A 12328-nucleotide genomic window follows, 5' to 3' on the forward strand; every position below is an offset into this window, starting at 1 on the left:
AATATCTCATAGTATTTAACCCGTGCTTTTGCCATTACTGAACTTACCTGAGTTACCATTGAGAACCCAGTTCAGATAGATCACTGGCAATTTGGCTACATTAACACAAAGCCACCTACCACTGCAGTCTGGAGGACTTTTTTATTCATCTTGTTAAGCTCAAATGTCTCCTGGTAGTCTAGATTAGTAGAAGCCAAGGAAATGGTAAGGTTGACTCCTCCAACATAAGAAAGGATAGCATATTCAGCCAGAGCCTGCAGGGCTACGCACGTGTCCTACGGATAAGAAGGAGGGATCAGAAGAGCAAAGAACACAGGAGTAAACTTACTAACAAGCACTGTGCTGTACAGTCATCAGCTTCTGGTAGCAGAAATGTCCTTATTCATTCATATAGCAAAATAAATCTCAGGTTTGTCCCCTCCAAAGGCATCTGTAAGGGCAGATTCTAGGTTCCCTTCAAACTATCAATTCCAGAAGGAAGCAGTAAAGAACACTGAAAAGTTTTTCTTCTTCTCAGAACACAGTTTCTAGACTCCAGACATTAGACAGAGTCTAATGTAGACTCTACATTAACCAATCATTTGATTTCTACAGGCACTATGTATGCACTGAAGTCACCTTTTTTGGATGCAGCCCACCTGAGTAGAGGAGAACCCTCCAAGCGCATTTCTCTGCTGTGAAAGCCATTTAACCACTGGGAGGGCAGAGGCCACATCTCCTAGGAGCGTGTATGTCAGAAGAGCATAAGATGTCATTTCCACTTCTGCAGAAACAACTGAAAGACAGGGGGGAAAAAAAAAAGGGGGGGTTGTAGAGGGGAAATCAAACTGTCAACTAGACCTGAGAATCTGGGCAGGTCTAGAGATACATCTGTGAATATCCATTAACTGAAAAAAATGTTAGAGTCTATAGAAGTAAACACAGGAAGAGAAAAAATGAAGTTAAAAATTGTCTGCACCCAAGGTGCATCATCTTTCAAAATTATTTCTGCTTCCAAAATAAGCTTGTAAGTTCATGTGACAGATGGGATCAAGTCAAGTAGAAAGAAGGCTATATCTAATTTCTTTCCCACCCCGCTTCTACATTCTGCTGCCCATACTGTATTCCTGTTCTAGAGATTTTAATACAAAATCCAATTAGATCCTTCTTGAACATTTGTGCACTTAAAACCATTGTGTCTTCTAGTCAGATATAAAGGACTTTAAAATTATAGCATCATTTATTATTGTTACGGTTTTGATACATAAAGTCTAGGCAAACAGTGCTGAACTACTAGTGACTATCAACAGAAGCTGGGTACATAATTCCTAGGAACATTTGAAAAACCAAGGCCAAACAGCTGTTACTGTACAATTAAGCATATCTGACTTCCCTCAGTTTTCCATTTCAAATGATTCCTCTCTGACGGAATCCCATACGGCTCACACTCCTCTCTGTTATTCAGGGTCCTCACAAAACGAGGGAGAAACGGCAAGATAGCTGGGGCTGAAAAGCCAGTCCTGCCTGGACCACACAGCTCTGTTTCATTTGGATTTACAAGCTCTTCCAGCATCAACTTACCTGCCTCCTGTCAGCTCTCGTCTCTCGGTGACCCTTCATCTGGGCTCCACCCTGACTGCCTACCATTTTTGGAATGCCATGGTAAAAAAGCTTTCCTTGGGGACCAAAACCTTGTATCCCTCCCAAAATGCTAACAAGTTGAAAAAAAGTGAGAGAAATATAAAATGCATTATATAAACAATGCACTACAAGGCATGCAGTCACTGGCCTGCTGTTGCAGCCCATTCCTTTATCTCTGTCTTTGCAATGCTGGTACCTGATTGAGAGAGACCATCATTAAATCCCATGAAGGTATCTTCATCAGTAGCCAGAGTTCCCGTCAAGCTCCAGTGTGTAAAGCCATCTAGAACAATAAGATAATGGAATATGTATGATACTACTGCAGGCCTGTAGCTCAACCTCTGCCTATGGGGAAAATCAAATTTTACTACTGTATTAACTCTAAGAACAGTCATGCCCTGAGCCGCACTGTCTCTCCATTTAGACCAGTATCCTCCGGGCAGCGGATGCAGACTCCTGCTCACTTTACAATTACAAAGATGTGACAAGCGAAGCAATTCCTGGATTTTGGATTAAAAGACACTATCAGGGTATTTGACCTGTGTTACTAGGCAAACTCCGTCATACCGACAGGAAAGTCGCTGCAAAGCCCCTGGTGCACTCATGTTTCTTCAGCATGAGCTGCATCTGTAGAACTAAGGTACTCAGCCTTCTCTCCTGAGAATCAGGAAATCTGTTGCCCTACAGGGGCAAATTATGTTATGAAGAAGTCCTCATCTCACAGGTGCTATGCTCTCCAATAACTCAGACACATCACTCAAGCCGCAAGGGCTATTTTCTTGTTCCTATAGGAGAGTGGCCAGTTTAGGGACTTGCTCGATTGGCCCCAGGTGCACAGTACCTTGTGTAATAGCCATGCTGTTCATTTTCCGCAGCGTCACAGCAGCAGAGGGACTGTGCAGCAGTGTCAGTGCATACGCAACCAAGGCGGTAGTGTAGGGATCCTCTGCTGAATATAAGTTGGATTCTAAGAAGTGTTTTGCTTTGGCAACAGCTGTTCTTTCTTCCTATATTTAGGGGAAAGAGCCCAGACACATTACTAGCCTCTGTATCTCAAGAGTTAGAATCACTATACTTCTCATGATTTTGTGTCCTTTAAGAAAACTAGGAAAGAATTTTGCTCTGTGCAGAACAAAATCAACTCTTCCCTTTCCCTAAGAAAAGGCATGCATCAAGAATTTCAAACCAGGAAGGAATAGCATAGCAGGAATCACTTAGACTAATGCTGAGACACATTTCTTCCCCCTAAAGCTGAAGAAGTTTCATGCCCCTGTAAGGCAGCAGATGAACAGAGCAGAAGTGAGCGCTGCATGTTTGATTATGTTCCTGACACTCTGGAGCGTCTAGCAGACGCCAGAGGATAATAAAGGCCAAGGTTCCCAGGGGTCCCTACAGCCAACAAACATGTTTTATTAACTCCCTTGATGACCTCACCTTGCAGGAACGTGGCTCTGATAATTTACAGAAACAATTTAATTGGACTTCATGTAATTTGGTTTCCTTTGATTTCCCTGTGGCACTAACCTTCCCCTTCCTTGTTTCTTAGCTAAGATCATTAGTAACACTTGCAAATCTCCTCAAGGAAAACCATTAGATCCACATAAACTGCACTTCCAGCAAATAAAAACTCTAGGGTTGTCTTGACTCTCAGCAGCTCAGAGAGAATATCACATTGCTTCTGAGAGAGGGACAATGCTGACAGGGAGGCAGCAAGTTCCTCCACTAGCACTTGAGGAACTGTTTTTTAATAAGGTTGAATGCCCTCTACTCCCACAAGAACTGAGGGGTCTGCAGGCAGTGGCAGCCCAGTCTCACTCTATGAGCTCTGCAGGGAGGCCATCAAAAGTGCTAAGCTAATCAAAGGGTTTCTGAGTAGATACTGCTGTTTGCACTGGCTGTTTCAAAGTCCCCATAAACTTGCTGGGTTTTGTTTGAATGGGCTATCCTTTTTTCTGAATGCAAATCACCAAGACCTGCCATACACCCACTACACCTCCTGTTTTCATCTTCCCGTTCTACCTGTGCAGACCTACTCACCTGTCACCACTCTTTTCCCTGGCTGTTGAACAAACGGAGAACCGTATTCATGAACTAGTCAACACATTTCCAAGTGGAGATTCTCCTAACCATGGTTAGTGGGAACGTTCAGCTATGATGTTACCTGAGATTCTTCATTCTACTGAATTTGTAACTGGGCAACAATGCAACAGAGAAAGGAGCATTGTCTTTACCCTAGGTTTTGGAAAGGAACCTCTAAGAAGCCAGTTGCACTAGAAAAGATCTTTCTTGTATTTACTTCAAAAAATTATGCAGTGCAAGTGCACACTCCTATGTAGCTATATTTTTCTTTAGTGTTCCTGTTCCCTCTCATTATAGAAAAGGCCAACATTTTTGTCCAGAATCTCAATCTCTACTGCAGCACATCACAGGAGTACGGCTCTCCAAAGACACTGAAATCTAATAGCAGTAGCAGTTTGGCTGCTGTAGCAAAGGCAAGACTGCAAAAGCTTTCTGGAGTCCTCTTAAGCACTCATGTGGCTGAAGCCTATGCTCTCCCAGTTAAACTGCTAACAGCACTAAGCTAGCTAGCTGAAGTTATTTTGAGTATATCTAGGCAAGCAACCTTTATCTGACTGGGCTGCAATTACACCTTGAAATTTCAAGACAGAAACAATGTTATTTGCAGCCTTAGCAGGGGGGAGTGGGGGAAAGGGATTGTAGGGAAGAGTTTTGCTCCTGTAGAATAAGCATTGAGCTGACAGTTGGAGGATGGAGGATCACCCTGAACAACTTCAGAATTGATTCCTTTCTCTGGAAGGGTCATAAGGCTTTGAAACAGCCACAATGAGTCAGGTGCTACCGTTCTAATGAGCAGAGAGCCTCTGAAAGTGAAGAGTAGTAAAATCAAGTTTATTTAAAACAAACAAACCAACCAAAAAACCAACCAAAAAACAAAAAAGGAGAATTTTTAGAACTTGTAGAATGCAAGAGCTATTTTAACAACGTTACCTCAGAAGTTATGCCCGTTTCCAAAAGAGCTGCAACCACATAAGCTGTCAGGGAGATCTTACCGTGGATTCCACCCTGGAGGGCAACAAACATAAAACCACTGGATGAAAACTGGAGACTAGGGCACTGGATAAAAAGACTCCTGAAGCAAACCAAAGAATAAATTCTAATCATAGCAGAAGCTGTGGCACCACAGTGCTTCTTTTCCTTTGTACACAAGGAGCATGAAATTTAGAAACCCAATCCCTCATTGTAGCTTCTTCCTCTGGTAATGGCCTGAGAACATACTCAATGCACATATCTTCGTACTCTGAGGCATAACTGTGAAGTGCGTTGAAGGACTTAACTTCTTGCTTTCTATTCTCATGAGAGAGCACACAGATATGCTCTGATAGACTGTTTTACTGAAATTCTCCTGGTTAATTTCTTTCCTATATTATCCTAGTCTTTCAAGCACAATATTCATATTGGCTATAAGGAAACTACATCACTTCCTACTTTGCTAAAATTTTTTAAAATGCATCAGTTGCACAGTTTTAAGTCTGTATCGTTTTTACCTGAATGTCCTTATTTAGTATCCTGCCCATAGCTGGAAAAGAACCATCTTCTTTCTGATGCTGGATGATCCAGTCTTTTGCAGCTGTTAGTTCTTTTGGGTCAATGAAAATAAACCCACGAGATTGCGCAAAGGACTTGAGGACAAAAGCTGTTAGCCTAAAAATACCAATTTATCAGCTTTATTGAGAAAACAAATTCAGGATAACATATCAGTCAAGGCAAAACAACATTCTTGGAAAGTATAAATTTTAAAAATCTTCTGGGGGAAGCACTAAATACTTTTCAAAAAAATTGAATGGTACACAAAGCCACTGAAACACTGTTCAATCTTCTGGATAAGAGAAGAATTAAGAGGCAGTAAATTAAATTGAAATTTGTAACCAAAAAGAGATATTTGTCTTAGTTATGACACATTCTGAAATTCAATTCCCTTTTATAGGTGGCCAGCTGCTGCCCAACTTATTAAAGCTTTTAAATTAAGAGCCAGTATGCTTATAAATATGGAGGTATTTGTGAAGCAGAGAGAGAAGTAAATTCTCAAACTTCGTTACTCTCACATAATATATATATTAAAAAAAGGAAATTCGGATCCATTGCTAAAGTCTATGGCTGTATTAGACTTTATACAGAATTAGGACTTAAAAAAGCAACAGAAGTGTTTTTTGGAATTCTAAACCTCTGACATGCAACAAGTGTGAACTCTGGCCAGCTTTGGGAGATTGAATCATTCATTTTACAAGCCCCTGAGGAATGGGAGGGTAGGAGGCATGCTGCCTGGCAGGGGATTTTTCAAGTGTTAAGTAATTCTGTGTCACCATATTTTACATCTAGGGACTGGGAGATGCCAGATCTGAGATAAAAGTTCACTATCCTGGCGGGGGGGTAGTGGGGGACAGGGACGGGGTGGGGATGACAGCATCATAGAAGTGGTACTTCCCCTCAGATGAATTTATGAAGAAAATCATTCTAAAGGAAAATACAGAGCAGATGGAGAAGCCAAATGACAGCATAAGCTGAATGAAGACAAGAATCTACTAGGTCTGAGCCACTACGGTCAACTACCACACTAATGTGATGTAACATGCAACTTTAAAGGCTGTGATTTCTTAAGGTTATTAGCGAGATGAACCGATCTCTCAATTTCTGCAATTTCTGCTCCTCAAACTGTTTTACTCTGAAAGGTCCTGCACCTTAGATTCTCAGGGCATAAATCCATACCATTCCATTTCATCCATGAGGGAATATGAGGCTTTTGGGAGAAACACTTCTGTTTTTCCTACCCTAGTAGGAGAAGTCTCTGCCATATCTACAGACAGCATGTTTCTCAGTAGATACACAGGTGAATTTCTACTCTCTAGTGGAATTAAGTGCTTTAAGTGTCCCACACATTGCTACTGCAATGCCAGTGACCAGGTAGACGAAGTATGCCCTGTATGCCTCTGTGCCTAAAGCCTGGACATGTTAGTAGAAGTGACTATCTCAACCGCCCCTGAGTCTGGAAACAACTATTATACACCTATTAGCCCAGTATAGAGCATGCAGCAGCATTGCAACAGTAGCCTAATAGTCACTGAGGATTATTTCTATTCGCCACTGTGTGCGATACCATGATGGAGGCTGGAAAATTATTCCTCTTCCCCTGCCAATTGTGTATTTTTCCCATTTAGCAAACACTGAATTTTCTAACTCTGTTTTAAATAGCAACTCACCACATACTCCCCGAGGAATCCCTCTCGCCAAAAGCACTGTATGAACCATCTTGTCTCTTGTAGGTCAGCTGGCGCTGGTAGCCTGGAAGTCACAAAAGAATTGTGGGAGTCCAAAATCCTCACACAGAGAAAAACAAGTATTTAAAGTGAATGAAGACTCAGAACATTTGGCACTAGCGTAAGGGATTCTGCTGCCCAAGGCAACCTCTTATTTTGCTGTGTGATATAGCCAGCTCTGTGTACGTATGCTAGAGCTTATTCAGAAATCCTTTCAGGCTGTAAGTCTGCATATACCTCCTGAAGACAAATGAAAGGAATATTATTTCTCCAGTTGTTAGCCTCTTACTGAGCAGCGCATCTATCCAAACAATGATTAGAAAGTTAAGTTCCTGAAACACTCTATATTAAAGATCAACTCCTGCATTTTGGACACTAGAAATGTTTAAAATTTGATAGCTTCAGCAAGGTGCAACATTAGAAAAAAGATTTTCACTTAAGCATACAGCCATCTACTTCTATTTACTGAATGTACTATGCAGCTGAGGAGCTACTTCCTTGAATAATATCACAGGATCCAGATTTCTCTCCAAAGCTACTGCTTGGGAGAACTTAATGTAATATGACAATAACAGCTGAATGTTTAGTGACAAAATCCCAAAGGAGGGGAAGATGTAACAACTCTCATTTAACAGAGAAAGATATTGGCAAAAATCATGCTGCCTTCTTGCGTCCTTACTTAGTTAGCAGCCCTTGGCATATATGCATATACCTCGTCAGTCCTATCTTCCTTCAACTACTTCTGAGATGTGATGGATGACGTGTGATCTTAATGGATGTGAACACTTCCTAAACACTGGCTCTGGCTTACATAAGGTCTGTTTTAGATAACAATAAGTTGAAGAACTCTATCTGAATGTCTTTTGAGACTGAAAACAGAGATAGTCAAAATGCTGCTCCTATCGGAAGAGCAATTTGCTTCTCAAGCCTTATAATCACAAAGTACATATGCTATCAAAGCAGGTCAAGCCTCTAATATTGAGGAATACCCAGTACACGTTTTGATTAATCTCTTAAAAGCCCTTCGGAATCAAACCTGTTAGCATGGGCATTTCTTGCATGGAGATATGTCAAACTTTGGGTCAGAGAGATATTTAGTGCCTGATTAATCCTCTGACCCATAAAGAGACTTTTTAATTCCATGCTGCATGACATTTTTATGGGAATGAATTACTTTCTCATTTCCAGAGACCAGGTTTCTTTATTGACCTCTTAGACACGGGCAGCTCCACAGTTCCTGAGTAATGGCTGCCCATGACTGCTACACCTTCTCCTGTTGCTCTATAGCCTGTCAATGCTCATAGGAAATGCAGATAGAATGGTCTGAGAAGTGGGCAAAGAGATGATACTCCTGGAGTAAAAAACAAAAAAAAAACAAAAAAACAAAAAAAAAAAACAAACAAAAACTTTAAATGGGGATTGTGGGATTTATATAAGCATGTAACAGAAAGCACAAGCAATGGTATTCTTCTTTTCAAACGAGCTATTGCATTAAATTAGCCTGCTTTTTTTCTACACAGGCCTCAGACACAATTTACTACTGAAACAGAGCTCTTCATCCTCTAGTTTTTCCTAAAAATTCACTTGCAGCATGTTAGATGGACAAATAGGTATTAGTCAATATTTTTATATAAGTCTTACAGTTTTCTCTTCTATTATTCTAATGTTCATTTTGGGTTGACTGATTCTCCATTGTTCTTACATTTATTCTTCTTTGCTTGCTAGACTCATCATGCCACAGGCTTTATGCTTGCTCTTCTGAAATCTTGTCTTTCTATTTTCTAGATACCCCGCTAGATGCTTAGATTCACTGGAGATGCTCACCTTTCTAGTTTTTACCTGTTCACCTGTTTAGAACTGCATTTTGGGAAAGTAGAAAAATTACTGACCAGCACAGCTCGAGCCACTTCTAAAGATTAGGGAAAATGTGGGAATTGCTGGGTATCAGCACGCTCTGTGATGGATGACTAAGTGATGAAATAAAGTTTTCTCATTTGGTACGTCACAAAAGCCTTCTATATTGAGCAAACAGACTTTTCCATCTGAACCTTATACTTGGCAGGGCTCCAATAAACACAGAAAAGATTAAAACTCCTGAGGATTTCTTCTTTAAGGGTTAACGAACAGGCAGAGGTTGGAGTCAAAATCCTGGTAGGCTTGCAGATTTATGAAAAGAGACAAAACCAAATGATATTGAAAAGGAAAAACTAACCCGGACTATCAGAAAACTTCATTTTTCTCAGTGCTATCAGCAAGCACAGCAAATTACAAGTGAAACAACTGTGGCCAGTCAAAGAAAGCAGCACTGGGCTTTTGCTGCTGAATACAAGGAACATATTACATTTTATATTTACATTTTCAGAGGAGAACCACCTAATCCTGTCACCTCTGATTTCATGACATGACTATTGTCTGACTCACATACAAGACAGCCATGTCCCCTTTGGGTCATTCTTGTTTTTATTAACGATTGCCAAATTCTTACTTGTCCTAAGAATTGCATTTAATTATAAACTATTTTTTGCATGACTCTTCCCAATTGAATGTTAAGAAAAACAGTGCATAAAAAGATAGATTGCTCTGAACTGTTCTGAGAGATAGGACAAGGCACTGAAAGGAAAAGGGAAAAAAAAAAAAAAAAGCTTTCTTTATATGGCTCTTGGATAACTACTTTGGATACTAACTTTTGATTCTACATATACTGTTCCTGAGGTACTAATAAACTGGAGAAAGTTCAGAGAGGACTAATGTGAACAGTTCAAGGGCTGGAAAGAAATTTTAGGCATATGGCTAAAAACTAAACATCTTGCCATCAAAATCCGTGAACATGTGAGATTACACTAAAAAAAAAAAAAAGATGAATCCTCATCACTTGGGATCCTCTTGATTAGAAAGGATAATGCTAGTAAAGCTCTCTTCTAACTTAGGAGCCTTTTATCTTTCTATAAACTGTATGTTTAGTGAGATACCTTGAACAAGGTAATCTGTAGCTTCACTCTCCACCTCATGGCTGAGTTGCTTGGTTTTCTGCAGATATTTCAGAACAAAAACATTGGGAGCAAAATGGATCATATTCTGCTCTCCACATCCAAACGGTAATCGCAAAAGATTGTCCAAGTTGTTTAGTGTAGGACCCATCACATCTCCTGTTTGAAAAAGGAGGTGATACGTTCAGTATCAAGGAATTCAGTTTTACCTCTTTTTGATGTCTTATGATTAAAACCCACCTGACTAAACTAGTTTCTATTAGCTACACATAGTCAGCTTAAATAAACTGTAGCAGAATATTGGAAGTCCTTCAAATTTTCAGTCTTAGCCCTTCAAGTTCTTGCTGGAATAAAGAAGAAATTTCACATTTCAGATTTTGATTATCTGCGAGTACTCAGTTTAGACTACCAGTTTAGGAGGCAGTTAGAACAATTTGTGATTATGATGATTAAGAAATGTATACTACGGATTCTATGAAATGCTGCCTCTTAACAGACAGGGCCTCTGAAGAGGCCTCAACTTTAAGTCATTATCAACTCAGATAGGGTTCAAACAAGCAACTGAAACAAAATAAAAAAAAGTTCTCTGTCCTAGAATTAAATGGTATGTACCTTTGTAACCACCTATGACAACTTTATCTGATCCATACTATTCCAATATTGGTCAGAAGCAAATTACAGCTGGAAGTATCTCCTCATATTTGATAACTAATACCTATTGATATCTCCTCATAATTCATACCTATTATTGAAGCTGTAGCTCTTTCTGATCCTGGAATTATGTTGTGGGGAACTCCCAGAGTAAATGCTTCATTGTGATTTTCATCAGTCTCTTCTTTTCTCCAAATTTTAAACTCTCCCATTGACCCCCAGCCTGTGGAAAAGCCAATGTACTTCACCTCAAGCTGTTTGGGGACTGCCCACTCCACAATAATAGATTCATTTAGCACCCGAGTACCATGGCCAACCTGAAAGGAACAGAAAAAAAAAAAAAAAACCCATGCAGTTCCAAGAACACATGCACATGAAATCAGTCTGCCATGTGCCCTTGGACCCAGTAACCTATGTCTGCTCCATGCATCCAACAGAGAGTATTATATATCAACTGATCCCTTTCTCTTTCCCATCCCCAAAACAACCTAAGCAAATTTAATAACTCCAGAACATGTGCAACAGGCCTGACCTCCCAGGTCTTCAATATATCTAGCATTAAAAACTTTAAAGGCTATGTTGAGTGTATAATATGACAAGCAAATGTGTTCCGATAAAAACAGCCTGATCAAGATTTAATATAGAAAAGCAACAAGAATGAAGCTTTCTCCTTCTATAACATGCCTAATGAAAATCTGCCTTACATGTGCTCCAGCTCTAGTTAAGAAAGCAAGAGGCTTTCAGACATAGCTATATTCACTACCTGGATAATTCCATTTTTCCAGCTGATCCAGAAGCTGCGGAATTCATCCCAGGAGAGGATGCCAACTGTGTCCATGCTGACCACTGGCTCACCCATTTTGCTGGTGGAAATCCATGTTTTAGTATTTTGATGCCCACCAATAACAATCTCAGTCATCTCTGCCATGTCATGTGGACCAGAGGACAAGGCCAGGTGAGCATCATTGTGCGCTTTCACAGCGATGTCAAAGTGTGTCATCCGGGCAGGTTTCTGCATGTATTGGTACTCATATTTGTTAGGCGTAGAAATGTGAATTTTCTCTAGTCAGAAAAATAATGGAACGTTGTAAGAATTAGAACTCACACACTTAAAAGATAACCCATAGCTAAGTGCTAAAATTTAAACAGATGGACCTTTCCTCTTCTTCAGTACACATTCTTTTTTCCAGCTTCTCTTAATCAAACTATAAAAATACATGGAGATGCTGCTTCTTATCTTCTGGTACACCCGCTTTCAATATGGAAGACGCTTCAGTTCAATAGCACTCAGATTTCTTGTGAAGTCTGTATATGATTTTTCAGTTCAAATTTAGTGGTCAAAAGCATCTCTGTTTAGCTTAGTGGAGCCAAGTTTGAGCTATCCAAATCTCAGGCAGAAAGGACATACTGATTCCAGAACTGAATTTTAAAACATCAACCAAAAATATAGTACAGCCACAGTTACTGTCCACAGTGCTGAATACTTAAACTGTTTCATAAAGTAAAGGAACTTAATTGCCATTTCCAGAAAGCACTTGGGCAGTCAGACCAAATTCATAATTAGCCAACCAGGTAAGAAAGACTCTTTATTCAGAAGTTCCTTCTACACACCATAACTCAGCAGTCACAGACAGCATAAAAAGTTTACTCATTTTTCTACTGAACAGATGGAAACAAAGAATTCCCCTCCCCATGGGATAAAGCCATGTGTTTCTATTTATAACTAAATCAAACACA

General features: G+C 40.0%; 1 protein-coding gene across 6 annotated transcripts in view; it reads right to left on the minus strand.

Annotated features, from left to right (window-relative positions):
• Nucleotides 1-12328, minus strand: part of CPAMD8 (C3 and PZP like alpha-2-macroglobulin domain containing 8) — a 55056-nt gene that overhangs the window by 19878 nt on the left and 22850 nt on the right. For all 6 annotated transcript variants that reach the window (XM_068920141.1, XM_068920140.1, XM_068920143.1 and 3 more), the window contains exons 24-33: nt 11355-11653; nt 10683-10908; nt 9923-10099; nt 6897-6978; nt 5187-5343; nt 4630-4704; nt 2462-2627; nt 1817-1903; nt 639-775; nt 120-275 (exon numbers count right to left, since the gene is read on the minus strand). In XM_068920141.1, the coding sequence (XP_068776242.1) occupies nt 120-275; nt 639-775; nt 1817-1903; nt 2462-2627; nt 4630-4704; nt 5187-5343; nt 6897-6978; nt 9923-10099; nt 10683-10908; nt 11355-11653 (1562 nt within the window). The remainder of the gene's footprint in view (nt 1-119; nt 276-638; nt 776-1816; nt 1904-2461; nt 2628-4629; nt 4705-5186; nt 5344-6896; nt 6979-9922; nt 10100-10682; nt 10909-11354; nt 11654-12328) is intronic.

Source organism: Struthio camelus, chromosome 26 (assembly GCF_040807025.1).
Source record: "Struthio camelus isolate bStrCam1 chromosome 26, bStrCam1.hap1, whole genome shotgun sequence".
Taxonomy (NCBI): Eukaryota; Metazoa; Chordata; class Aves; order Struthioniformes; family Struthionidae; genus Struthio; species Struthio camelus.